Here is a 26,766-nt window from a genome sequence, read left to right on the forward strand (position 1 = left end):
TAATGGTTTTTAGGTAATTAATGTTAAGTTACAATATTTTTCTTCGAATTAATATTAAGTATATTATCACTTTTATAGGGGAGAGGTGGCATTTCCTACGCACTTCTTTAACGAATGTTCTTACTAGCCCAAAGACAATACATGATTTCTTGCCAGAAGTAGGGGAAATAGCAGATGATTGGTGCAATGCCATAAAACAAAAAAGAAATAAAGAAGGTTATGTAGCAAACTTGGACGAGTTGACTGGCAAGCTAGCTCTAGAAGCTACCTGTGCATTAGTATTAGGTAAAACTAAGGAATAAAATAGTAGTGGAAAATATTATTTTGCGTCTTTTTTAGGGCGTAGAATGGGTTTTTTAATAGAAGGGGAAAAATGTGAAGCAGCAGAAGGTCTTGCTGAAGCTGTACATAAAAACTTCATAGCGTGCAGGGACACGTATTTCGGATTGCCACTATGGAAATTATTCCCGACGTCCTCCTACAAAAATTTATGCAATAGCGAGAAGGTTATTTATGAACTGGCTTCAGAACTGATACGAACTGCTGACGAAAACACCATGGAAAGTCCTGTATTCCAGGTATAAACGAAACTATAATCGCTAAACAATTTACTTGCAAAATCATTTTAGTCAGTTCTTAAAGCCCATATAGATGAGAGGGAAAAGAAATCTGCAATAGTCGATTTCTTAGCGGCAGGAATTTACACCTTAAAAAATAGTCTGTTGTTCTTACTCTATCAAGTTGCCATGAATCCTGAGTGTCAACAGAAAATACTGGATGATAGTACCAAGGCGTATCTGAAGGTGCAAACTCGAATGGTTGTGAGGTTTTTAGTAACTTTAAACTATTTCAGGCATGTTCCACTGAGACCTATAGGCTCTCTCCTACTGTGAACAGCTTAGCTAGAGTTATAGATACTAATCTCGAGCTAGGGGGCTACCAAATTCCTGCTGGGAGTGTCATTCTTTGTCACAGTGCTTTAGCTTGTCAAAATGAAATGTATTTTAAAGATGCTAAAAAATTTAGGCCAGAGAGGTAAGTAAACATTTCATAAATTCTCATAAAATCATCCTACTGACTCCTCCACATTATTGTAGCGTTTTTCCCGGCGTTAGGTGTAAATGAAAACAATCAAAAATAGTCAACTAATTTATTTACACACTTCACTGCGAAAACACGATCACTCACGACTATTAAAGATATTTATTTATAATTATTTAAATCTTGCGCCAATATTCTAACCTTTACTTCACTGAACTGACAACTATCGACGATGTGGCTCCTTACATACTCGACAAAACGCTGTTCCGGAAGATTCCCTCTAACCTTCGAGATGTCGTGTGGTGTACCACTTATGTTATATTGGAATGATGGAGAATCAGTTGGTTTATCGGTGTTTACAATATATTTACAGTATCATTTGAAATTGACGATTTTTCTTAACGTGACCTTGCAGTAGGGTCTGTTTTCAATAGCCTTAAGTCGTCTGAAGTGTCTATGTTTATGTCTGTCCATAATTGGCCCTTGTAAATTCTGAGCCTGAAGAAAATGCCCAAATACTTGACGTGCGTACCACAACAGAGGTTTACATTTTTCCGCTTCAGTGTCTTGCGCATCTCTGAACAGATGATCTTATTGATCCATCTCCATCAATACATCGATGCCAGTCAGCTTTTCTGTGCAGACGATGTTGTTATAGCTGTATCATCGGCAGACTAGCAATGTATCGAACATGTAAATGTTGAAGAAAAGTGGTGAACCTTGTGTTGATGTAGAAAGGTGACAGCGGTGACATGGAAGTATTGTTCTAAAAGAACTAGTGGATCTGGTTTTCGAAGAAGTTCGCAAGTCGGAGTTTGCGTTATAAGTCCATGATTGTGTTAAATGCCCTGGAGATATCGAGAAAGACTTTATCTGTGTTGCGACTCCGATTTACTAAGATGTTCAAGTGGAGTCTGGTCATATGATGCTGGTCATATGTGAAAATTCCTTTAATTATTTAGTTAGTGATATGTGGTTCAGATGTAACTCCTGTATGTATTAGCTTTCTTGTCTTTTTCTTCATCAATGTATTCTACGCTTACCTACTAGGGCTCTCCTTCTACCTTAGAGAGTTTATTTTTGATTAAAAAGTTGCAGAAGTTAAGAAATTTGCAATTTGCGAAAGTCGGAGTCAACGCAAAATTATCTTACCTCCTCCATAGTATCATTTGAGTTCTTTTCATCGATAGCTTTAAGTGTCTGTTGTTCATATGTCCAAAAAGCACAACCATAAGTAAGGATTGGCCTCACGTACACCATGTAAATCTTGATACTAGTTTTCAGTGATAGGTGTTGGAGTGAAAAAGCGCGTAAAGTTGAATGCTTCCCTTCAGTACTTGCAGTTTTGCACGTAATATGTTGGTCAAGGAAAATGCGCAGATACCCGATGGGTGTAGCACAAGATTTTACACCTTTCTACATCAGTGTGATCATCTTTAAAAAGATGATCGCTTATAATCCCATTTGGTTTATCTATGTTATTAGCCATTGAAGGCGTGGAAAAGGTGACGTTGAAGGTATGGGTGCACTAATGGAAGTATCGTCAGCAAACTATTGCTACAAGCAAATATCAAGCTACTGCTATTTGTTTCGTAGGGAGCTCCTATATTTATCTAGTAACCTTATCAGCTCTCCTATCACTTTCTTCACCTATGACCCCTAGGTTTACTTTGTAGGACTCTCCTTCCACTCAAGAGAGTTTATTTTGGGTTATAAAGTGAAAGTAACTTTTCAGAAGTTTTCGATTTGGAAAGTGGGAGTACACTCAAACTCGGTTTGTGAGATTCTGATTGATATCTTCAGTGCAGGAATCGTCCTTTATCATTATTTGGTTACTGTTATCTATTTCATCTAATAACTTTAACAGCTTTCCTGCCTCTTTCTTGAACAATGTATTCTAGGCACGAACTTAATAAATATACCTGGACCGCCAATCCATTGAAAAATAAATGACCACTACTAGATGGCCGCCATCTTGCGTAACTGTGTCCTTTCTATGTTGGTCACTCTGACAAATTTCAGTGGTGCCAATTGTAGGGAAACAAAAACAATTAAAGTTTTTGGGAGGTTATGTTTGCAAAAACGAAATAAAAAGTTACATTTAGTTTAGAATTTAACATAGTTTCATTAGTTCTGATATTTTTCTTGTATTTGTTTAAGAATCTCGTTAAAATTTACGAAGTTTTAATTAACTTACAGAGAGAGATGTAAAACGAAATATAAACGAATAATACTCCTTAGAGAAAAGCTTTCCAGAACATGGACAATAAGCATAATTTTATTATTGATGAGTGAAGAAAGTCACTCGCCACGACTTTTTATACTTAAGCACATGACAGATTGCATATCAAACGTCAGCATTGTCAACTCCGATACCTTTATTTAATATATCTTTGGTTGGCAACACTGAAAATGTTCAGAGTGACCAATATCAAAAGGACACAACCACTATAAAAATGGCGGCCAGCGTGTTTTTTGATCATGGTGGCCATTTGTTAAGTTGGCATTATTAAGTTCGTGATTTTACGCTTACCTGCTACGGCTTTCCTTTATCTACCCAAGAGAATTCATTTAGGGGTATAAAGTGGGAGAAAATTTTTAGAAGTGTTTGATCGGTGAGTGGGAATTCTGATTGAATTCTTCAGTGCAGGAAAACTCCTTTGATTTTTATTTGGTTACTGCTATCTGACTCATATGTAGCTTCTGTATATATCTAGTCACCTTATCAGCTTTCCTGTCTGTTTTTTTACCAACATATTCAAGGCTAATTTACTAGTACTCTTCTTCTTTTACTTGAGAGAGTCATTTCAGCTTTTCTATTTCTCTCTTCACCAGTGCACTTTGGGGCTCATGTGGGTTTCACCTGCAACCTAAGAGTAAACCTTTTCTAACATTTTCTAAATTTCCATCATGTGGATTTGTTACGGCTTCTGAATAAAAAATCTAATATACTAATTGTTTTTACTCCCTAATGATTCTTCTTCTCTGTATTTAACAACTGCATTACAATCCAATTTCTTTTTTCTTTTTAGGTGGTTAGATGAAGAAAAGCAAAAGTCAGCATCGGCCGCAGGATATATTTTAACTCCTTTTGGTTACGGCAAGAGAATTTGTCCAGGAAAACGGTTCATCGAGCAAGTGCTTCCGGTTATTTTGGATAAAATGGTCCAGACGTTCGTCATTAATGTTGACCGACCTATGGAGTTGGAGTTTGAGTTTCTTTTGTCCCCCAAAGGACATACTTCTATGCGTTTCGATGATCGAACATAGTAAAACTTTAGGTTAGAAAAATCATGTAAATATAAGTGAAGAATATGTTGGTTTAATAAGTGTTTTAGTAATAATAAGAGAATTCTTAAAGAGTTTTTTAAATATCGCATTTTTCTTGCCATAAAAAGTACGTTTTGAATAATAACTGAATAGATTAAAGCATTTTTAATTTTCTTTAAATTTTATTTTTTTTTAGGTTATATGTATGTACTTTAATTTCTAAGACTGATCCAATTCTTACTTTTAAAATATATTTAAGTTAAGATTTATAAAATTCTTGTTTTTGTTTAAAAATAAGACAGCTCGGCGTTACACACCTGGTCAATTAATGAATTTAATATTTTCAACTTGTCTATCTATTTTCGTCATTAACATTCCTTCAAAAATACAAACTCAATTACAATATGCATAGTTTTTTTAAAAAGCTATAACTAATAATTAGAACCATTTAACAATAAATATTCTCTATACAAAATGATTTATGGAGTGTTTATTGAACTGTCGGGCCTTAGCTGACTCGTATGAATATCGTTATATGCAATTGTGAAAATGCTTTTCTTTTGTGCCATTTCAGGTTTCATAAGGACTATTCCACTGTCCGTGTCTTCTTCTGGTCTTTTTTTCGGATATTGGACTTCATATCTACAAAATAAGACTTTATGCAAATAATCAAATTTAAAGAGAGTTGAGAATTGATTGGGAAAAATTTTGCAAAAATCTAAATACAATAGTAATTTCACTAAAAGATGAAAAACCTATGTTCAGAATGTTGTAACAAGGGGTGGTCTGGCCCCACAGTACTTTTCTTGGTTGCAGGTTCGGACTTTTTTCCAGAGCTCGCGATGGTTTCTTTAAACAACCGAGATTCTACCACTGCGGGTTTTGTCAGTTTTTCTATTTCTGCATCTGATTTTCTTCGATCGGGTTTCTCAGTTTTTGGTACTTCACCGTTTTGCTTTTTCGTATACCATTCCATGTACCTAAAACAAACAAAAAATCACTATCAAATTAATTTTTTCAAAAACTGGTATATAATAATTAATCATTTTATTGAACTTGTACTATTTATCATCTCTGTGAATATGGCTCTGAGTCAGAATAACTACTTCATTGATTTCTTGTCATCGAATATTTACACTTACTCTGACGACGGTATAATCAATTCTAAATCACGAATTACTTGAATCATAACAGGTTTGTTAATCGTAAGTCAATTTGGGCCCAACAACTGATTAAAATGATTAATTATTAATCAGGTCAGGGTAAAACTGCTCTAAAAATTATTTCTTTAATTCTAAGTCGGTGCCTTGTATTCATCATAATGATGACAATTCTTATGTAAATCATATAAATTCTTTAATTAATTAAGTAATCAATTCCAAGACGTAGTAACCTAAATAAATTAGGACAAATATTATAAATATTGTTACAATTTTTTTAACTCTAGTCTAGTAGTTTTAGTTCGATAATGATATTCTCAACCATAAAAATAAATTTGTTGATTTCCAGTCGATTACTATTTACCATTTGTGTGACGGATTAAATAATCACTTCTAGTTGTTAGTCTTTTTCATCCATTCTAAGTTAGTGGCTTTTATCTATCAATAATAACTATTTATATTATATCAATTTTAGGTCAAATAAATTCTTTTATTGATAAGCAAATCAATCCCAACTCCAATTAAAAAATACTAAAAATATAACCTTAAGGTGACAATCACATTCTCAATCATAAAAATTATTTCATTAATTTCAAGCCGATGACTGTTTACGCGTTATGTGATGGAATAAATTATCAATTCTAGTTCCGAGTTTTTTTCATTGATTCTCAGATAGTGGTTTTTAAATACCAGTGATAATTATCAATTAATTTCAGACCACTACAATCTTATGTATATCACATTGATTAAGCAATCAATTGCAAGACGTAGTTACCTAAATAAATTAGGATATTTATGATAAAAATTGCTAAATTTGTTTAATTTTAGGTCGATAATGACATTCTCAATCAAGAAAATTATTTAATTGATTTCCAGCCAATGAATATTTACACTTCAAAAACTTTATAATTAAATCCTGACTCAAACCGTCAACTTGGACTTGTTTATAGTCCTATGATATTTTTTATAGATGTATAAATTGAATAATATTAAATTTTCTTTAAAAAACTCTTATGAAAGTTTTAGGTGCCATTAATAGTTTTCAAAATATCCTGACTTAAAGTGTCTAATTTTTTAACTAAATCTTGATCATCTTGATTCATAAACATAAAACCTAATTTATTCATTTGCAGTCAAATACTATTTACAACGGATGTAATAATCAATTCTAGCTTTGATTTTTATTGATTTTAAGTTAGTGGCCTTTAACCATCAATGATAACTATTTAATCAATTTCAGGCCACTGCGGTCATATGTAAATCACATAAATTCTTTTATTGATCAAGTAATCAATTCCAACCCATAGTTATAAATGCTAAAATGTATTTAATTTTATGGCGATAATGACATTCTCAATCATAAAAATTATTTTGTTATGATGCTTAATCATGGGATGTTTGCTAAATCAATATTAACTATTTAGAAAGTAAAATAAAGAGTTTTGGTTAGTAGTAAATGTGTTTTGTAAATTAACTATTTAATCCATTTCAGACCTCTATACAGGGTGTTTCAAAACTATGGGATCAAACTTCTAGGGGTTGTTCAGTGCAACAGTAGAATCCATTTGAGTATAGGAACCCATGTCCGGAAATGTGTCACTACGCCACTATGGCCCTAAGACGCGTTTAAATTTGGAAAAAATATTAATTACCTAAATAAGATGCATTTATTTTTTCCTTTTGTATATGATACCATCACAACAATTGTTCAAAATGTCTTCCTCTAACCTCAATACACCGATTTAAACGCCGAACATGATTTCCGCGGACTACACTAAAAATTTGATCCTCGTTTTGTATGATTTCAAATGCTGCTATTATTCGTCCAATTAAGTCTAGCTCTGATTCTACTGGAGTTTCGTAGACTAAAGACTTTACATGTCCCCACAAGAAAAAATCGAGCGACGTTAAATCGGGTGACCTAGGAGGCCAAGAAACTGCTCCACCTCTGGCAATCCAACGGTGCCCAAACCGCTGAGCCAAATACCCGCGTACTTGTACAGCAAAGTGAGCCGGCGCTCCATCATGCTGAAACCACATTTGCTGTCTAACGTTTAGTGGAACATTTTCAAGGAGTTCTGGGAGAACTTCCTCCAAGAAACGCAGATAAATAGGTCCTGTTAACCGTTCCGGTAGAAGGTATGGCCCAATTAAATAATCATCAATAATACCTGCCCATACGTTGACAGACCAACGATTCTGATGTTTTCTTGGAAAAATTGCATAAGGATTTTCTTCGTCCCAAACATGGCTATTCCTACTATTAAAAATACCGTCTCTTGTGAAAGAGTTCTTGGTCTTAAACATGCCTGTCTCAGCGAGCCGCCGATGAACCGCAATAATGCTTGGTCTTTTTGTATCCAGGATGCTGTCGTTCGGGATAATGTTCATGATACAACCGCGATGCTGCTCGTGCATTGCAGTTTGTTGCTCCGTATGCCAAATGCATATCCGCCAATTCTTGATTGGTAAAGTTTTCCATTAGCAATAAATGTTTAAAAATTGTAAGCTATAAAATTTTTAAACATGACATTGAGAATTGTCATTGATAAGCGTTGATTTTAAACAATTGTTGTTATGGTATCATGTACAAAAGGTAAAAATAAATGCAGCAGATCCTATTTAGGTAATTAATGTTTTTTATAAATTTTAACGCGTCTTAGGGCCGTAGTGGCGTATTGACGCATTTCTGGACATTGGTTCCTATACTCAAATGGATTCTTCTGTTGCACTGAACAACCCCCAGAAGTTTGATTCCATAGTTCTGAAACACCCTGTAGGATATTATTTGAATCACACTAATTATTTCATTAATTTCCAGTTGTTAACGATATATTTTAACTGTTATGATTAAATAATCAATTCCAAGTAATGAAATACTTCATGGAATCACAACAGTTATTTCAATTATTTTAATTACTTATTTAACTGTAGGTCTAGAACATGATTGAAATAGATGTACATGATTTCGTCGATTTTTGTTTGTTAACATACAATCACTAAGATGATTAACTGCTCAATAGGTCCAATCATAGCAATTTTTTTTTTTTAATTTTAGTGACCTTTTATCTTGCCAATAATAATACCTATTTAATTAATATCATATTACTAGGATATTATCTGAATTACCCTAATTTAAATTAATTTCCATTAATTACTTATTTAAGTGTATGCCTAGAATGACATTTTCATTCACAAACATAATTTCGTTGATTTGCGACCGAATAACCTACATCACTAAAATAATTAAGTGCTCAATTCCAGAACAATAAAATATTATTTCTGGGTTGATGAATACCCTTTACGAAACCATCTATGAATCACAATCATTACTAAGGCAATGAAGGCTTATGTGATTCATAATAATAAATCCATTAATTTCTTTCCGTTTATCATTTACACTTACTCTGATAATTACCTAAATAATTTCAAGTCGTAGTTACCTAAATTATTGAAGAAAATTATTTTAAAAGTCGCCAAAATTTATTTGACTTCAAGCTGATTATAAGCCTCTCAATCAAAAAAATATTTGATGGATTTCCAGTCGCTGATTAATTATGCTTTATGTGATTTATTCATTAATCAACTGTAGTCCAATCATAGCAATTTTGTAATTATTTTTAGTGACATTCACACTAATCACTTCATTAATTATCAATTCTTGGCTATTTATATTAACTGTTATTCTAAAATAATTAATTCCTCGTTATAAAATAGTTTATTGAATCACAAAAATTATTTCAATTACTTATTTAACTTTGGTCCTAGAGTAACATCTTTATCTCATAGAAATCTTTTATTAAGTTTGTGGTTTTTTTATCTTCCATATAGCACATATTTAATTAATATCATGCGCCATAAGGTCTTATCAGAATCACATTAATATTTCTTCATTAATTTCAAGTCGTTGATACTTTATATTAACTGTTAAGATTAGTTCATCAATTCCAGGTTATAAAATACTTATTTGAATTATAACAACTATTTCGATTACTCATTTAACTTTAGGCATAGAGTGACCGATTAACATACAATCATTAAGATAATTAATTAATCAATTCCTGGCTGATGAGATGCTGATGTAGTTAATTACTTTAATATTTGTGATTATCCTTTAAAAACACAATTAATCATTTTTTTGCTATAATTTCACTTTGTACATATACAAGAATCTTACCTTGACGATCTCTTTACAGCACCCTTCTTCGCCTTATCTTCTCTTTTAGTTGATCTTTCGCTACTTAAGTCCAATTGACTCTGACTTTTTGACTCCGAAGATCTTCTCTGATCTGTTGTTGCGGAAGCTTTTTTTGTCGCTCTCGCCGATCTTAAGTCAGTTTCAGACTTAAATCGCTGCTTAATATGCGAAGGTTCTAAGCTACGTTGTCTGGAAGCATTTTGAGGAGATAGAGAAGCTTTTCTTTTTGTATATTCTACAGATTCTGAACGGGAACGTCTGGATCTAGATGGATCCGTAGACTCTGATCTATGCCTAAAATAAAAATGATGTTTACTGGCACTTGGTTTAATATTTGCTGCTGCTTTACCTATATTTGCCAGAATCAGTTGTTTTTTCAGATCTTGGGCTAATATCTTCTTCCAAGCTGTCCTCTGAGTAAATTTCTGGTGGAGGTTTCTTTTTATTGTAATAACTCCGATCACTTTCTTCACTTTGATCCAATGATACTGAAATTTCCTTTAGCACTTCTTTTCTTAATCCGGATCTTAAATAGATAAGTAGCAACTGATGTCTCCCAATGAATTTTAAGCTTACCTAGAGGATTTCGATCTTGACCTTCTACTAGATGCACTAGTTTCAACACTGACCGTTTTCTGTCTGGACTGACTTGTCCGCATCGGTTTAGATGTTTTTTGAACTTCTATTTTCTCTATGCTGGACTGCTTGTAAGGTTTCTCATATTTCTCAATTAAATCCATTTCATCACTTTCTTCTTCTGCAATAAAATTCTTATAATGAGCTAATTAAGAAGAAGAAGAAGATTACCTTGAATAGGAGTTTTAATTTTTCGAGGCTTCATAACACGATGTCTTCGTTTAGCTTTTGCTTTAATAACAGCGATTTCCTCATCTGACCCATAATCAGAAGCGTCCAAATCTGATTGAACACGTCTTCGTGGTGGCAAAAGGTACTGGGGTTCCGTTTGGGTTCCCATATCTTGGTCAGTCTGAGTTCCTTGTTATAAAAAAGTAAGGTGGAAAATACCGTTCAAGGGAATCAAGAAAATATTTTTACCTGCTGGTAAAGACTGAGTTTCCAACCTCAAATCTCGTTCTCGATCCAGAATTAGTTGCCTTAAGAGGGCATTTTGTTGCCTAAGAGATACTTCCAAGAACTCTTGTTCTGTCTGAAGTTTGGTTACTGCGTTTGGTAGCAAAACTTGCGTCCTTAAAAGAGAAAGTTCAATCAAGAATATAGGTGACACTTGGATAAAGTGAAATCCTAACTCACCTTGCTGCCTCTGCTTGCTGTTGATCAATAAACCGTCTCATTAAAATATCTTTCCCGCTATCAACTAAGTAATGCTGTTGATATTGATCAATAATTGGAGCTGAGTTTCTATTTATAGGTTCTCCAGCCCTTTAAAAAAATATATTATTAGCGTTTCTTAAGAAAATATGATTCTCAAGAGATACCTGGTAACTAATCTTAAAATTTCAGCATTTCCTTCTCGCACATACATCTGGTCTCTAGTCAAGTCTTGTTGCTGTACATTTTTTAAATGTTGCATACTTTGGCTTTGCTGTAAATGCTGCTCCCTACAATAAATAATATGTTTTTTTCTCGCAAAATGGCATTAAAGATATTAAGTACCTTAAGGGTATATGTCTGACTTCTCCCCTTACTGACCCTCGCTCCATTTCATGACGTCTTAATGAATCAGCTTCCACTTCTCCATCAACCATAGTGGTCGCAGCATGCACTGCCTGACGATCATCTTCAGCACTCCAGGCTTCTTTTCGACCAAACCACTCGGCTACTTGAACTGATTTATTTTTTCTTCCGCTACCAAAACCTAAATATCAAGACTCGTTAATTTTTTGCAGTGGAATTGACTAGCATTCTATTGTTTATAGACATTTTGGGGTAGTATATTCTCAGGGATTTTTTTCATGGTTAGATGGTATGGTTTGTTGGAGTTTCATCTTTGCCTGGTGGTGCTATTTATATCGGCTTTTTTGAAGAGATTTGAGGAGAAAGCGTTTGTTCTTTAGGTTATACTTCAAACTGACAGAGTATGAAAATCAGAAGACTTTCAAAGTGAGTTATTGGCTAATACTTCTAAAGTCCTATATCTGAGTCCCATTAATGACTAATGAGAGGGAGATTTTAGAAGCACTTCATTTCTGATATAAAAGGGTGATTTTCCCCCATAAAATCTCATTGATGAATAGAACATGTCCACGCCTCCTTCAACAAGACATGCTTACTTTCTATATTATCGGACTGTTTAAGACCTGCCTTGGTCAGAAGAAAACCACAAGTCTTACCGATCAATCATCCTTATCAGTTTTATGCTAAAGCAAAATTTGATTAATCATTGAAGAAAGCATCTTGGGTGATAGTTATTTTGCATTTTTTTTTATAAACTCTGAATGTGAACTAGTTTTTAAAAGAAGCTTAGTAAGTTGCAAGAACTGACTTACCTCTAATAAGCATTTTCTCAATAACATCACCACTACTTCCAATTTTTTTCCTTTTAGGAGGAATATACAAAGGACATGGTCGACAAATACAGCATAGTATGAGTATAATAGCAGCCAAAATGGCTAGTATAATGAATAAAATGAGCAACCAATAAAGGTCTCCTCCTCCGCTTTGTTGTATCCTCGTTTCCTCCTTTTCTTTTACGTTTTTGTCGGTTTGCTGGTTGGGTGGTGGGTTTTTGTTGGTTTCTCGAAAATTCTGTTGTTGATTTTGATCATCCAAGAGTTGTTGAATTCGGTTTATGTCTACTATGGAGTCTTTTGTATAGTGCACTGTTGCCACTACTACGCTCCTGCAAAATTAAGTAAGGTACTTGAAACTATAATTGCTAATGTTTAATTTATTACTTATCTCCATCTTCATTTCTTGTAACGTATGCAGCGCCAGGTTCATGTCCAGCATATGGTCGAACTTCGTCTACTACTACTTTACTTCCTGTAAGAGCACTTAAAGTTCTCTCGGTGTTTTGGGTATCAGGATATTTCCCTGGTACTATAAAAATCATTTTTCGAGATTTCGCTTCAGGAGGGTACAGCCTTACCTAGAAACAACATTGATACAGGATTAGCAGCAAAATATTTATAAATAAATACCTCTGCATCTGTGAAAAGCCTAGGAGTTCCCTTATCATAAGCTCTAACTTTTATGGAAACCAGTTCGTCATAGTTCCATGTACCTTTTACAGAAATTTCTCCAGTTTTTTCATTAAGCAACAAATCTTTATTGGAAGTAAGCAGTTCGTACCAGACCTAAAAACATATTCTTCACTTCAATCCACAGTTTCCAAAGATCCAGTACCTCATTATTTGGCGAAGAAATATCCGAGTCAAAGGCCTTTACGAAAGCCTGGCTGGTAAAAGTGGTCCGATCGGTATTTAAAATAAACTCAAAAATATCCTTTTCAAACACTGGCGGGTTATCATTCACATCTATTAAAGTTATTAATACTTTTGCTGTTGCTGTTAATCCTTCACCATCTTCGTCTGCTGCCTCAACATCTAATGTGAATGTTGGTGTAGTTTCTGCATCTAGGTTTGAGTTGGCTACTTTTATTACTCCTGTATCAGGTTCTAAGCTAAAAAAAAATAGTAAGATTTGTCCAAGAAGAAGAGATAATAAGGAAAAAGATTGAAGGTCTTTATAGTATCTTCATCTTAAAAGAAACTCTTAAGTTGGAAGTTGGTAGAGGAGTTACCTCAAATTTGAGGTTATAGAATAGAAAACGGATTTTGGGTTAAACTCTTTACTTAGATTTAAACTCTTTTAAATTCTTATTAGATATGATGTTACCTTATTTGTGACTTTGAATTTAGTTTGTTAATTAATGATGGGCAAAAGTGGTTAATTACTAATGGATCCTTTCATCACTGATCATGTTTTTATGAAATAACGTTAATGGAGTTCATTAAATGACTAAATATATCTTGATACTGTCAAAAGCTCTACAAAAATCTAAATATTTTAAGGATTCATTTAATGATTTTATCGATTTTAGTTTCACTAAAAATCACAAGCTTTTTTGCAAATGAAACTATTTTGGAAACATTGAAGAGTTCTTCAATGGATTGAAAATATCTTGATACTGTCAAAGGCTTTACGAAAATCTAAATATTTAAAAATTTCGTGTCTTAATTTTAGTTTCATATGAAAACTGATGAATTTCTCTAGTAAGGTGATTTCAAGCCTCCTTGTAAATACAACCGTTTCAGAGTTGTTGATCATATTTTCAGTGGATTCAAAAAAATCTCGATACTATCAAAGGCTTTGCAAGAATACAAATATTTTTAAAATTCATGTAGCGATTTTTTAAATTTTAGTTTCATATAAAAGCCAATGAGTTTCTTTACCAAAAATGTCATTACAAGATTTCTTGCAAATAAAACCGTTTTGGAAATATTGATTACTTCTTCAATGGATTGAAAATATCTTGATATTGTCAAGGCTTTACAAAAATCCAAATACTTTGAAATTTTTTGTAACAATTTTATTGATTTTAGATTCATATGAAAGGTGCTGAGTTTCTTTACCAAAAAGTCCTGTCAAGTTTCCTCGTAGACACAACCGTTTCAGAGCTGTTGATCAAATTCTCAATGGATTGAAAAAATATTGATACTGTCAAAGGCTTTACAAGAATCCAAATATTTTAACTCATCTAGCGATTTTATTGGATTTAGGTTCATATGAAAACAAATTGCTGTCTTCACCAATACATCTTTGTGAATGAAAGCGTTTTGGAAATATCGAGTAGTACTTTAATGTATTAAAAAATCTTGATACTGTCATCGATTTAATTGATTGCAGGTTTACATGAAAGCTAATAGGCTTCTAGATAGAATATGTAACTACGCTGTTTTACTGCTTGTAATTTATGGTCACAAGTATCAAATGTACTCAGATCTTACCTAAAGAACTCACTTCCAGACCCACTAAGCCGTGTATATCGGATTTTACTTCCTGGCTGTCTATCTACGTCGGTGGCTTCTACTATTAACACTGTAGTACCAACACGTGCAAGCTCTAAAACAAAGACAGCTCAAAATCAAAGAAAAATGTTCACATAGATTCTAACCTGCCACACTTCCTGTAAACTCAGCTTTAACAAACTGGGGAGGATTGTCGTTCACATCATTTAGTACAACTGTTAGTTTAGCTCTTGTAGAATAGTTTCCTTTACCTAATTCTTTGGCTATTATATAACATTCCACGAAATGTCTTGCTTCATAATCCAAAAGACGATTATTGTGCACCTAAAAGAAGAAGAGCCCAATGGAGTAGGACTTACTTTAAGTTGAGTTAGGACCTCAATCGGACTTACACTAATTCTAAACTTAGCAAACCCTTCAACGACACTTGGAGATATATCAAATGTTCCATTGTTATTCTCTAACTGTAAAGTGACTATATCACCAGGTTCTGTGCTGATTTCAGCCTGAGGTATATCCAATACAGTACCGACTGGCGCATTTTCATCTAGTAAAGCATGGAATTCTATGGCACCAAAGGTTGGTGTACCTAGAGTTATACCTAGAATAGCAGATTTATTTTCAGATCTGGGTGGTCTAGTAATGTTCTCCTACCTGGAGGAATTAAAGCCAACTGAACAGTAGTAGACTGTGAAGGTGGTTCCTGGGAACTTGACCTTACTTCCTCAGCAGTGACCTTAACCAAAATTGGTTGGCCTTGAGTGGGAAACGAAAGTACTTGTGATATTGGAAGAGCTAGTGTGAGTTCCCCTGGAAATATTTTTATGTTTTTTAATGCATAATTGGAACTTTCTAGAAGTCAGTAGTTTCATGGCGATGTTGCGTAACTGTGTGTGTTTTAACGAATTTGTTTTTATAGGTGTTCTAAGAACAAAATCATGATCTGTGGAAGAAAACAAAACCTAACGATTTTTAAAGCTTTAAACTATTTCCGAGATTACTTAAAAAAACAAAGTAATGTAAATAGTATGGCGATTCCTTCAGGAAATTTGTATAATTCCGCCCCTAATGAAAACCATAATTTTAAAGCGACAAAAACACGAACAACTTCTCATTATAAAAGCGGCTTTCTCTCATTTTTCCACGAACCGAAAGTTTCAGTCACGCGAGCTTTTTCTTCACTTTTAAAATCAGAACTATTTAATATCAAAACAGCGCGAGGCTATAACTTACTTTCTTTGTAATAAGGGGAAAATGTGCAATTGGAAATTTAAATAAAAACAAGGTTGTTCCCTTTTTTATTAAATAGTAACATATTTTTACAGTTTTCAAAGAAATAAAACTCCTCGCTGACATGTGATTGAAAACATACTGACGCGTCCTCGCCTTGCTCGGCATTTATATCCAAATCCTGGTCTAGGTGGTGGTGGAAATCGACGCAGTAGAATGCGCGGTGCGAGTTAACTGACAGAAGCGCTGCGCAGTTGTACTATTTTTGTAATGTTTAAAAGGAATTTCTGTTACTAAATAAACGGACCAGATTTTCCGATAAAAATTCGAAACTCTACTATATACGACCATAGCAACACCTTTAGTTTTGGAACAACGTGTTTTCATTGTGTCCGTGAGTAAAAAAAAATTGGACTTCCCTTATAAATAAATATGCATCACAAGGTTGGTAGAAAATTCGCAGAAAACTCCGGAAGTTGCATATCGCTCACATCTGGCACGAAAGGCCGAGGCGCTGCCAAAAGTGGCGGGAAAATTCGCGATTTATGGTCGGATTAATAAGTCGGACCGATATGCGAACAAATTTTATTATGCAAAATAGGCCGCTGAATTAGGTCAGTTTTGCGAAAATGGGGCTATTTTATATTTAATCTTTGGTTATTAGACATATGAAGTCTATCGGATACATTTCATTATTGAACTGTAATTTTCTAATCGGAATTGATTCATGACGGATTTATTCTAAGGTATTTTGGGCCGGAGCGGAGAAGTTTATTAAGCACACCTCAAGAAGAAAACTCAATTATCCAACTCTTATATCCAAAGTACAGTTCTGTTGTCTTCAACTCAGTCTAAAAAGTCGATGTTTTGCATTCTTAAGCAAACTTTCAAATGGTTACGGTTGTTTTAGATTCTGGTTGCCAAGCAAACTTCATTAGTCAAAAATGCCTCAATCTTGGTTTTACCAAAAGGAGATTGTCAATATCAGTTGAAGGTCTTAATGAAACTAGAGACTCTACTACTGGAAGATTAAGTTCCGTTATTCGACCGGTACATCAAGGTATTCGACAACTATTTTGCTGTCAACGAAAAGTTTGAACCTATAAGACCGCAACTAACTAGAAAAGAAGAAAATATCCCAAACAACTTACCCGTTTTCTCAGAAATATCAAAAAACGAACTGACTGAATCTGCATCCAATGTGTATCTTATAGGTCTAGGTGAGCCCCGATCTCCGTCTTCTGCATGCACCCTTTTAATATTAAAAAAAAATAGAGTTACCCACTTTTTGTACTTCTAAATTTGACTTACCTCAAAATTGTATCTCCTGGTTTAAGTGATAGACTTAAAGTGGTAGTAGGAGGGGCAATAGTGAAAATTGGTGGCGTATCTTGTTCATCCAGAACGGCAACCAACAAGGGCCATGCAGCTATATTTCTTGTATCTTCTTTCATATTTGTCCAAGGATCCTAAATATAGATACACATTTTTACCGAGGAACAATTTATTTACAAGTCTTTACTTACATTGGCTAATATGGTCAAATGATGAACAGTCTTTTTCTCATAATCCAAAGGAGTAAGCAGTATTATAGTACCTTCTGCGTCCTTTTCTGTTATTAACTTCTGATGGATACCAAACTGCTCGGTGCCATATAATTCCATATACACCGACTTAATTCTATTTGGGTTTCCTCTGGCAATAAGTGTACCTTTAAGAGATTTGTTATGTACGTTTGCTCACTGATTAATGGAAGTTCAGTGTACTTACCCAACTCCGTGTTTCTCCTGGCATTTTCAGAAACTGTTAACAAAGTAGGTGCTCCAGGGAATATTTTTTCAATGGGCGTAGTGGCGTTTGTAGCTTGAAATGAACAATTCATGACAGCTGACTCACCTTTTTGGTTTCTAGCCTCTATTCTAAAATCGTAAAACCTCCCAACCTCTAATTTTTTTCTTAGTATTAAGTTTGCTTGGCACACCTAAAAATGGAATTTCTTTTCCCTCCAAGAATGACTTCTCGAAACACTTACAGAATTAAATCTTGTACAGTTAAGAGCTTCCAGTGAAACAGTAGTAGAGTCTCGCAAATAAAACTTTAGTGGATAGTCAAAGGCAGTGTCTGAAACTCTAAGTCTATAGATTACAGAGCCTACTGGAGCATCTGCTGGTATAAGTACTTCGTTAAGGAGAGCTGTCGTGTCAAAGACCAAAATTGCTGAAACTGGACAATTATCTTAGTGAGTAAAATTTTAAAGAGTACGATCCTGTCCAGTTATTACGTGCTGGGTCAAATCATGCGCAGTTTTTTATCAAGCACAATTATTTCTGTACAGTTGAAGGACAGGACCGTCGCGGGATCTTTTTTTGACGCATTTTCTGTACAGTTGAAGGACAGGACCGTCGCGGGATCTTTTTTTGACGCATTTTCTGTACAGTTGAAGGACAGGACCGTCGCGGGATCTTTTTTTAACGCATTTTTTTTAAATTTTGATGGACGCTATAAAATAATAAATTAAAATGCATTTTCTCACATGATAAGCATTACCTCTCAGTCGTAATTTTAATGCTAAGTCTAGGAGAAAAACTCAATATAGCAAGTGCAATAACAGAAGGTAAAACGGTTGATCTACTTTCTGGCATCACTATTTAAACAACTAAAAAGCAGTTGGGAGAATTTAGTGCGACGACACAGTAGGCTACAAAAGTTATTGAAGGATCTTAGAGGAGTGCTGTGGCATTATCCTCGTTTTGTTAAGGATTGAGGTACTTGCTACTGAATCAATGTTTCGTCTTTTCTGTGTACCTCATCAGGGTTAAATTCCCAGAAAGCAATAACTGTCCCATACATGTAAAATATAGAGAGTGAGTTAGGGATCACACATGAAGAAATACGTTATAGAATAGGGACAATAGACGCTATAGAAAAAATTGCTACATTAAAATAGAATTGAGAAGGATGGGTTGCCAGATTATCTAATAGCAGTTTGACAAGACATACTATCAAGTGTATTAGATTATAGTATTAGAAACAATAGGATGCAGGACGCATAAAATAGAGATAGATGAAAAGAAGGATTAGAGTGAGGCAGACCTATGTTCAGCAGTGGATACTTATGGATTGACGATGATGATGAATGAATGAAATATTAGCAAAAAAGTACAGAAGTCCTGAAGTTCTGTCGCATGGCGATTTTTAACACTCATTTATTACGTGCGTGTATGATGGAGGCATGCGCAGTTTTTTATCGATCACAAGGCTTTAGAGCAAGCGATTAGAGCAGGTGAATTGACAGGATCGTAATAAGGTTGTAATTTGATGCAATCATGTTTTAAAGTCATATTCTCACAAAGAAGATAAAAAGTGAATCTACTATTTGTTGAGGTGTTGTGGGAAGTGAAGAGACAACGTGGTAGGCTACAAAAGTTAATGAAGAACCTGAGGGGAGTTCTGTAGTGCTATCCTTGTTTTGTTTAGAGGAATTGCAATACATGCTGAGTAAGTTTCAATGAGGGTTTTTTGTTTCATTTGTTCTTCGTCAGGGTTAAATTCCCCGAGGAAAATTTTGGGGCATTTTGGAGTTTTAGGAGAAAAGGACCTGAGAAGAGCGCTGTACCTTTATTCTCGTTTGGTTAAGAATTGAGTTACATGCTGAGGAAATTTCAACGTTTCTTCTTTCCTGTGTCCCTCGACAAAAATTATCATTTTTGATCATTCGTGATGCCAAGAAGAAGAAAAAATAAAGCAAAAAAAATGTCAATGCTTTGTGATGTTGATAAAAATCATACCTACCTACCTGCAACGGGTGCGCAGCAATAATAACAGCAAACGATCACCAGCAGGCCCATCGCCGACTCAGGGAAATAACGGGAAGTCCTTGCAAATTTTCGGAGGGAAAATTTGTCTGCCCTCGCCACCACCGTCGAGGGATCGCATGTTACCCCTTTCACTGCTGAAAATTAAAAAGCCGATTTAACTTTCTGCATCAGTTTCAAGCCCCAAATTATTGCGTGTAAGTAATACACCGAAAACGAAACCGAAAGTTGACACAGTAAAGTACGTTTAAAGTATTAAAGTTTTAACTTGTACGGCACATTTCTATCATTTAACTTAAAAAACACTTTTTTCCAACTGCATTTGAACTGTAATGTTTTTCTTGTTCGTTCACAAAACACGATCACTCGCGCTCACTATTTAAATCTCGCGCCAGTATTCCGAACAATTATTAGCGTTGCGGCTCCTTATATACTCGGCAGAACACTGTTCCGGAAGATTCTCGCTTTTGAGACGTCATACGGTGTACCACTTATGTCTTTCCGGAATGACAGAGAATCAGCCAGTTTCTCGGTATTTACAATATCATTACAGCACTATTTGTAGCGTTAGAATAAGTAAATTTATACGGTTTTCTCGTCAAAGTTAACATACGTCGTTGGTCGATCATTGTTAAAATCTGTCAATAGGACCTTAAAATTGCTTGAACTTCTGGAAAGACGGAATAGACGTATTGAGAATACGGAAAAATGTTAAAAAAAACTTTAGGAATAAAAATAAATGACTGGAAAAACTAACGTTAACTGCCTTAAGGAAAGGAGTAATTAAATGCCAGGCAGTTCCGGCCTGGACGAAATCTCAAAATTGGTTTAAGTTCCTAGAAAGTACCATAGATTAATGGAGTTTTTGAATGCCAAGCAGTCCAGGCACACAAAAACTGCTGGGATGAAATTCAAAAACTGCTTCAAATCCCTAGATGACTCAATAGAGGAACTAGAAAAAATTGAGAAAAGGCCTTAGGAATCAAAAAAGAGTTTTAAAAAAAGTAATCTATTTTTTTCAAGGAGAACTCTTAGTAACATTTCAGAGGGCGAAGGGATCTTTGGAGAAAATACTCAATTATTGGCTACTAACTAGCTGCCTGGAATAAAGAAGCAAATTAATGCCAGAAACTTAAAAGACTGCCTGGAAAGTTGCTTCAGTTTTTTAGAAGGCACAATAGATGTTTTGAAAAACCAAGAAATAAAATAAATTTTCAGTGCTAAGATTTGAAATACTATAACGCAACGTTGGATGGAAACTTCGTATTTCCATTTAAAACAACAATGTAAATAATAGGCGAGGCAACTTTAATCAAACGTAAGTGAGAATTACTTTTGATGTAAATAGTTTCAACTAACCCCGACTGTTTCTTGGCATTATAGTCAGATTTCAGTCACCATCTCACAGTTTTGAAGTGCGTCAATTGTAAATATTTATAGTTATTCCTGGCGTCGGAATAATAATACATTCAGGTCGTCAAAAGTACTAAGTTCTTATTTGCTTTTTCACTTCACCCCATTGCACAATTTAATGCCAATTAAGACGCGTTTGCTTCTTGCCCCATTTTAGCAATTTTTTTTCAACCCCAGGGTGCCTCGCGTGTCAGACTCATATTATAGAAATAAACTGTTTTTGTTTCATTTTCTAGTATACTGAGGGTGTTCTACTTAATTTGTTGTCAGGACTTTATTGATTATGGCTGGAAGTAATTTAGAGGTTACTTTTTAAGAACGTGGAAAAGGGAAGTGTGTAACTGTTAGGTCAATGTACTGAATATAAAACCGTTAATTTTTTGCAGATCGGTTAATTATGAGTACACAATACACTCGCGCATAGAAAAACGGGAATGCGCATGGATGCATTAGACGCACTTATTTTGTTGTTGGTGTTTATGTCTTTTGCTGACTTGCTTGAATGTTTATTATCTGTAGGTAAATGGCTGCATCCATTAAATTAATAGACCAAAGACCTCAAACCAATTGGGATTTGTGAAATTTATCTGTATATTGAAAAATGCATTCCTTAATAGATTCACTTTTAATTCAACTTAATTCAACAAGTTCTTTTAGTTCAGCAATGAATTTTGACATAACTGATCCAGAGGATCTATAGATATTAAGAAAAATGTTTAGCAGAAGGAGCGATGTTCTAAAATTGCAAAGATTTAAATGTTCAACCGAATGCCAAGTACGACAACAATAAGACCAATGGGAAAAAGACTTACCAAAGATCTTCAACAAAAGGATAAATTTAGTGAATGACTTCGACGCTATACCGTAAATTTTGACAACCTGGTATATGAAGCTGAAAATAAATTTTCTTCTGATTTAGAAAAACAAAATAAAAGGATTGAAGCTCTAATGAATAGAATAAAAAACACTACAAGACTAATGGAAATAAACAATTCGTACATCTAATTATTTAGAAACCGAACAGGTACAACGCATTGAATGAACTAGTACAATCTACCTCTACTAATATCTATAAAGAATATGGTTTCAATTATTCGTTCTCCTAAGCTACATAATGCGGGGCAAAGTATGGAAATAGAGTCTTTTAAACTCCATGTTTCGAAATACCAAAAACATGAATCTTCATACTTATAACGAAAAGCAATCTGACTTAGCAGCGATCATCAGCAAGAAAACAAATCACCAGCGAATACATAAAGATAAAATCTTAATCATCAATTTCACATAAGAGGTTATATATCTATACTTAAAAGAAAAACAAATAGATATAGCATTAACAGTCAGAAATTGTGAAATTTGCTGATAAAGGACGTTCTAGATAGATCTCTTATTACTAAGGAAATTTACCAAACAAAATCAAGTATTTTTCATCAAGTGTTTTCGTGCGATCTCAAAACTCTGTTGCTGGAATAATATTAATATACCTTGTATGCCAAATTATTTAATTGACTTTTGCAGTCTAAATAAAACTGATATTTTCAAAGAATTCAGTTCACAGATCAGTCCACGTTAATAGCCAATATATAGAAAGAGCCAGTTTGCCAGAAATCTAAACTCGACACTCTTTTAACATTAATCACACAAATTTGCACGACCTTAATAAACCCATAATCAAAAAATCAGGGGATTTGATTAGTCTTTTAAACTATGTTATCCTGGCACAATTTTGCAGAAAAAATTGCTCTTATATCAGATAATCATGGTTAATACACTACTGTTAGAGCGGAACTCATTTTAACGAATCAATGAATGTGTTTATGTTATTAAAGAAAAAGAATTTGAATTCTGCATAATTTTTTCTAAACTTAGAAATTTAGTTTTTCAGCTGGTAACTGTAACCCCTTTTTTCTGGAAGAGCTTCTAGTAGAAATTACTCTAACAGCACACATTTATCCTAGCTGGAGACCTTAACATAAATTATATTAATAGGAGTTCTGCCTCTGTCTTACGTTGTGTCTGTGAATTCGCCTATTCGCGTGTACAAAATTTTCTTCTAGCACCATTGACTACATTTGTACAAATATGTCATGTAATACAATAGAGTGTGAAAAAACTAGCTCTTTCGGATTATGAGGCGATCTTTCGTACTGTGTCAAACTCCAAACATGGTCATATTTTCTGTAAAAAAAAAACCTTGCCAAGGCTAAATCCAGAAATTCTAATGACCTAAATACATTTTTTTGCAATATTTTCGAGAACTTTCCGCAGCACTTAAGCCCATCTGTTGATGCCGTAAGTCTTCCTTCTGGTGTCCCAGTTGAAAACTCACTTTTCTTTTTTCTACCAACAAATATTAATAAAGTACTGTTTACTATTAAAAACATCTAATAAGTGAAAAAAAACTATTCACTACTAATTCCTGTGCTGAGGATGGTTTATCGTGTGGGTGGGATCTTCTTAGGTTTGTCAGACATTGTAATAGCTGAAGCAACACTTCTTGGATAATGCGAACTTCACTCTTTGCTTTCAATACTCTTAAAACGAATCGAAAAGTTGGTAAAGACTCGCTTAATATCTAACTTCAAATGGCATCTTGAGTGGGGTTCAGTTTCGCTTCCAGGGAAACTCAAACACAAGTGATACCTACTTTACTCCGTAATTAGTTCAGCAATTCGGTAGCTCCGTGTATTTTTATTTTTGGTAGGTCTAAACATTTTTCTCAGCACTTTTCTCTCGAATCTTTCAATCAGTTCCACATTTTTTACCGTAACAGTCCACCAGGTTTCGCAGCCGTATATTACCACGAGTTTTATCATGGTCTGGTGCGTTTTGACTTTCTGTTTCTTTTTTTGACGTTCTGTTGATCTCGTCTTCGGACTCCTGTTGGCTGACTTTAGGCGTTCTCTGATTTCTTCACTAATATCGTTGTCGAATGTGATTGTGGACCCTAAGTATTTAAATTGTTTTACATTTTCAAGGATGTGTGGGTCCATGCTCACTTTTTCTCCTATCCTAGATCTGCCTGGTCGTGAGATTTATGTACATTAATTCTGTTTTGGCTTCTTTGACTCTTATCGCCTTATATATGCTATTTCTTTATTGATTTTGAACAATAGTTCTTTTACTTTCATGACGCTTATGATGACCACGTGTATATCGGCATATGCTAGCAGTAGGTTTGATCCACTGACCCCAGATAGCTGAGATTCGACTTTGGCTTCTCTTACTACTTCCTTCAATGCGATATTAAAAAGCATGAGTGATAGTGCGTCTCCCTGTTTTAGACCTGTGATTATCTGAAACACATCTGAGAGGTCATCACATTTACTCTTCCACATAACCTCTGGTTATACTGATCAGCTTAGGTGGGATGCCAAACCCAGTCATTGAATGCCATTCCCAATTCCCAATTCCCAACTCTTCTTCAGCAAATGCAACAGCTGGTTCGTTTTAGGTCTGTTTGCTTTGAAAACCAAAAAGCTCTCTGGTAGTCTCTCAATATTTTTTTGATAAAGTAGCTTAGTCTTAGAAGAATTACGATTGACTGATGACTTTAAAAGCTACATTGATTAGTACTATCCCTCTGTAGTTTTTACAGATCGTTCTATCGCCTTTTTTGCGAATCGGTATTATAATACTTTCCTTGGAGTGATCAGGTATACCTTCTTTTTCGCATAAGACTTTGCAGCTGTGTTATAATAGTATCGCCACAATATTTAATGAGTTTATCTGCGATTAGGTCTCCTGTATGGATTTTGTTAATTTTTAATTTCTTTATTGCTTTTAGAATTTCCTCTTTAAGTAGTCTCATTGGGTTCTTTCGTAGCCAGCACATCTAGTGCTTCCTCCCAATCAAGCAGTTGATGGAAGAGCACAAGTGATGTCATTTACAATTTTTTCAGTGAGCTTTATTTCTAGATAAATGGTGGTGGAGCCTCTGCAGCTCTTTTGTGTGACTCAAAAGCTTCTGACTGCATTAGCCATGAGATCTTGCTTCCGAAGCTTCAGCATTATGGCATAATAAGAGTGGTGCTGTTACGGTTCTGCTCTTATCTTAAAAATCGTCGACAGCGAGTCTTTGTGGGATCTTACTGTTTGGATGTTGTAGGGTGTTCCTTAGGAGTTCGTCCTTGGCCCTAATTAAATAATGGTTTCACGCAAACCTTACTTCTCTTAATAGGCTTTGGGGGAACACAGGGTTCACAGGGTTCACAACACACTGATGGCAACTTAAAGTTTGATACTCACATTACGGAGCTCGCAGGGAGGCTCACATCTGGATGTTATGCAGTTAGACTGATATGTGGAGAACTTGGACCTATTGCAAGTAATGCAACTAGTTACTTGCTACAATTACTTTGTGTGATACAGAAACGCGTGTTCAGATGTATATGTAAGGCTAAACAACGTGATTCTTGTAAGCCTTTATTTACGCAAGAAAAGATCCTCACGAACATGCTTATATATCTTGAAAATATCTTGTTTTATTTATAAAAATCGTACCAACTTGGTACTGGTCAATTTCTAAGATGTGAAGGACTTCAGACCAAGTCTACGCATTCCTATATCCAGTCTAATAAAATCTCTATAACCATCTCATATCATAAAGGAATTACCATCACAGGGCAAACAAACTATTTTTGAATTTGAATTTAGGAGCAACTTAAAAAGATTGCTGATGGACAAACCCTACTACAGTCGGACTGAGTTTTACATTAATACGTTTTGATTGTACTTTCAATTTTTTTTGTTTTCTCCCATGTTACTTATTATATTTTTAGTGGTACATGTGACACATGCATTGTATATTCATTTTTATTATCGTTTTAATTGTCTGTTACTTTATTAAATTTTATTTCTTTTTGACAATGTATATTTACTTGATGTTAGCAGTTTACAGTAGTATGTAGTCGTACTTTAGTTGTCGTAATTTTGCTAATACCATTTAAAGCGATATTTGATTTTGACTTAAAGATCACCCGATTAGGGGCCCTTAGACTTTTTTCTATTTTATGGTTTCTCAGCCTCAAAATTCAGAAGAAATAGGGGATAAAAAGGAGAGTATTTTGTGCATCTTCAGGTTTCGAGGTATACGAGGTGTGAAACTTTAAAATAACTTTACAAATACTTACACTTAAAGCCTTCCGAATCCATTATATTGTGCTAGTAATCACATATAAATTACACCATTCGATCATATAAAATATACTTAATATCATTTTCTTAAGAACATCTAATTTTTAATATAAACTCATAACAACTTTTATGTACAAATCACAATTAAACCCACTAATTGAGAGGATAAACAGTCTTGCCCGAGGGGATTTTTTCAGCACCTCAAATTAAATAATCATAAACCAAAAAGGGCGCGATAAAGGGCTAAAATCGCCGGCCTACGGGGGTTTGCGTGTATATGGTGAAACAGAAGTCGCGGAGGTTAGTTTGAGTATAGCAAATGGTCAAATATGGTCAGTTACGGTCGCTAAGAGACCAAGGGGAACGCGGAACATACATACATTCTGTGGTTTTAAGGCATCGATTTGGGATTTTTTTCATCTACAGCGTCACGTCTTATAATAGCAGCTTTCGAGAAAGTTTAATAACCGAGAAATTACGAAAAAAATTGGGAAAATCTCATTAATGATAGTACCTACTACTAACTACCTACATAATTCGCTTGGCAAAAG

General features: G+C 34.5%; 2 protein-coding genes across 4 annotated transcripts in view; one reads left to right on the forward strand and one right to left on the reverse strand.

Moving 5' to 3' along the window:
- LOC126748264 (ecdysone 20-monooxygenase) overlaps positions 1-4,585 on the forward strand; it is a 17,521-nt gene extending 12,936 nt beyond the window's left edge. The window contains exons 3-7 of the mRNA XM_050457373.1: positions 79-285; positions 340-578; positions 630-803; positions 854-1,035; positions 4,074-4,585. Of these exons, the coding sequence (XP_050313330.1) occupies positions 79-285; positions 340-578; positions 630-803; positions 854-1,035; positions 4,074-4,311 (1,040 nt within the window). The 3' untranslated portion in view covers positions 4,312-4,585. The remainder of the gene's footprint in view (positions 1-78; positions 286-339; positions 579-629; positions 804-853; positions 1,036-4,073) is intronic.
- Positions 4,531-26,462, reverse strand: LOC126748253 (cadherin-86C). Of its 3 annotated transcripts, none has more exons than XM_050457354.1 (25): positions 26,212-26,462; positions 19,648-19,803; positions 17,884-18,074; positions 17,622-17,832; positions 17,378-17,562; positions 17,163-17,320; positions 17,003-17,103; positions 15,276-15,431; positions 15,014-15,222; positions 14,768-14,945; positions 14,601-14,715; positions 12,997-13,273; positions 12,792-12,947; positions 12,546-12,739; positions 12,138-12,490; positions 11,305-11,506; positions 11,127-11,249; positions 10,942-11,070; positions 10,726-10,877; positions 10,477-10,665; positions 10,246-10,426; positions 10,019-10,195; positions 9,649-9,963; positions 5,113-5,291; positions 4,531-4,953 (listed from the first exon to the last, which is right to left on the reverse strand). In XM_050457354.1, the coding sequence occupies exons 1-25, from the start codon at positions 26,231-26,233 to the stop codon at positions 4,898-4,900; spliced, it is 4,365 nt and encodes a 1,454-aa protein (XP_050313311.1). In that variant the 5' UTR covers positions 26,234-26,462; the 3' UTR covers positions 4,531-4,897. The 3 variants fall into 3 exon arrangements, with proteins under 3 accessions (XP_050313311.1, XP_050313310.1, XP_050313312.1); XM_050457353.1 differs by having other exon boundaries at positions 4,533-4,953; positions 5,067-5,291; XM_050457355.1 differs by lacking the exon at positions 26,212-26,462 and having other exon boundaries at positions 4,534-4,953; positions 5,067-5,291; positions 19,644-19,771.
- Between the last annotated feature and the right edge of the window lie 304 nt (positions 26,463-26,766).

This window comes from Anthonomus grandis, chromosome 22 (genome assembly GCF_022605725.1).
Source record: "Anthonomus grandis grandis chromosome 22, icAntGran1.3, whole genome shotgun sequence".
Taxonomy (NCBI): domain Eukaryota; kingdom Metazoa; phylum Arthropoda; class Insecta; order Coleoptera; family Curculionidae; genus Anthonomus; species Anthonomus grandis.

Excerpts from the sequence above, each read along its gene's own strand:
- LOC126748253 (XM_050457353.1), bottom strand. The coding sequence starts at position 26,233 with ATGGATTCGGAAGGCTTTAAGT. Across the intron at positions 11,250-11,304 it reads GTCAGACATATACCCTTAAG|GGAGCAGCATTTACAGCAAA; the intron begins GTACTTAATATC and ends TATTTATTGTAG. Across the intron at positions 10,878-10,941 it reads CAGCAAGCAGAGGCAGCAAG|GACGCAAGTTTTGCTACCAA; the intron begins GTGAGTTAGGAT and ends TTCTCTTTTAAG.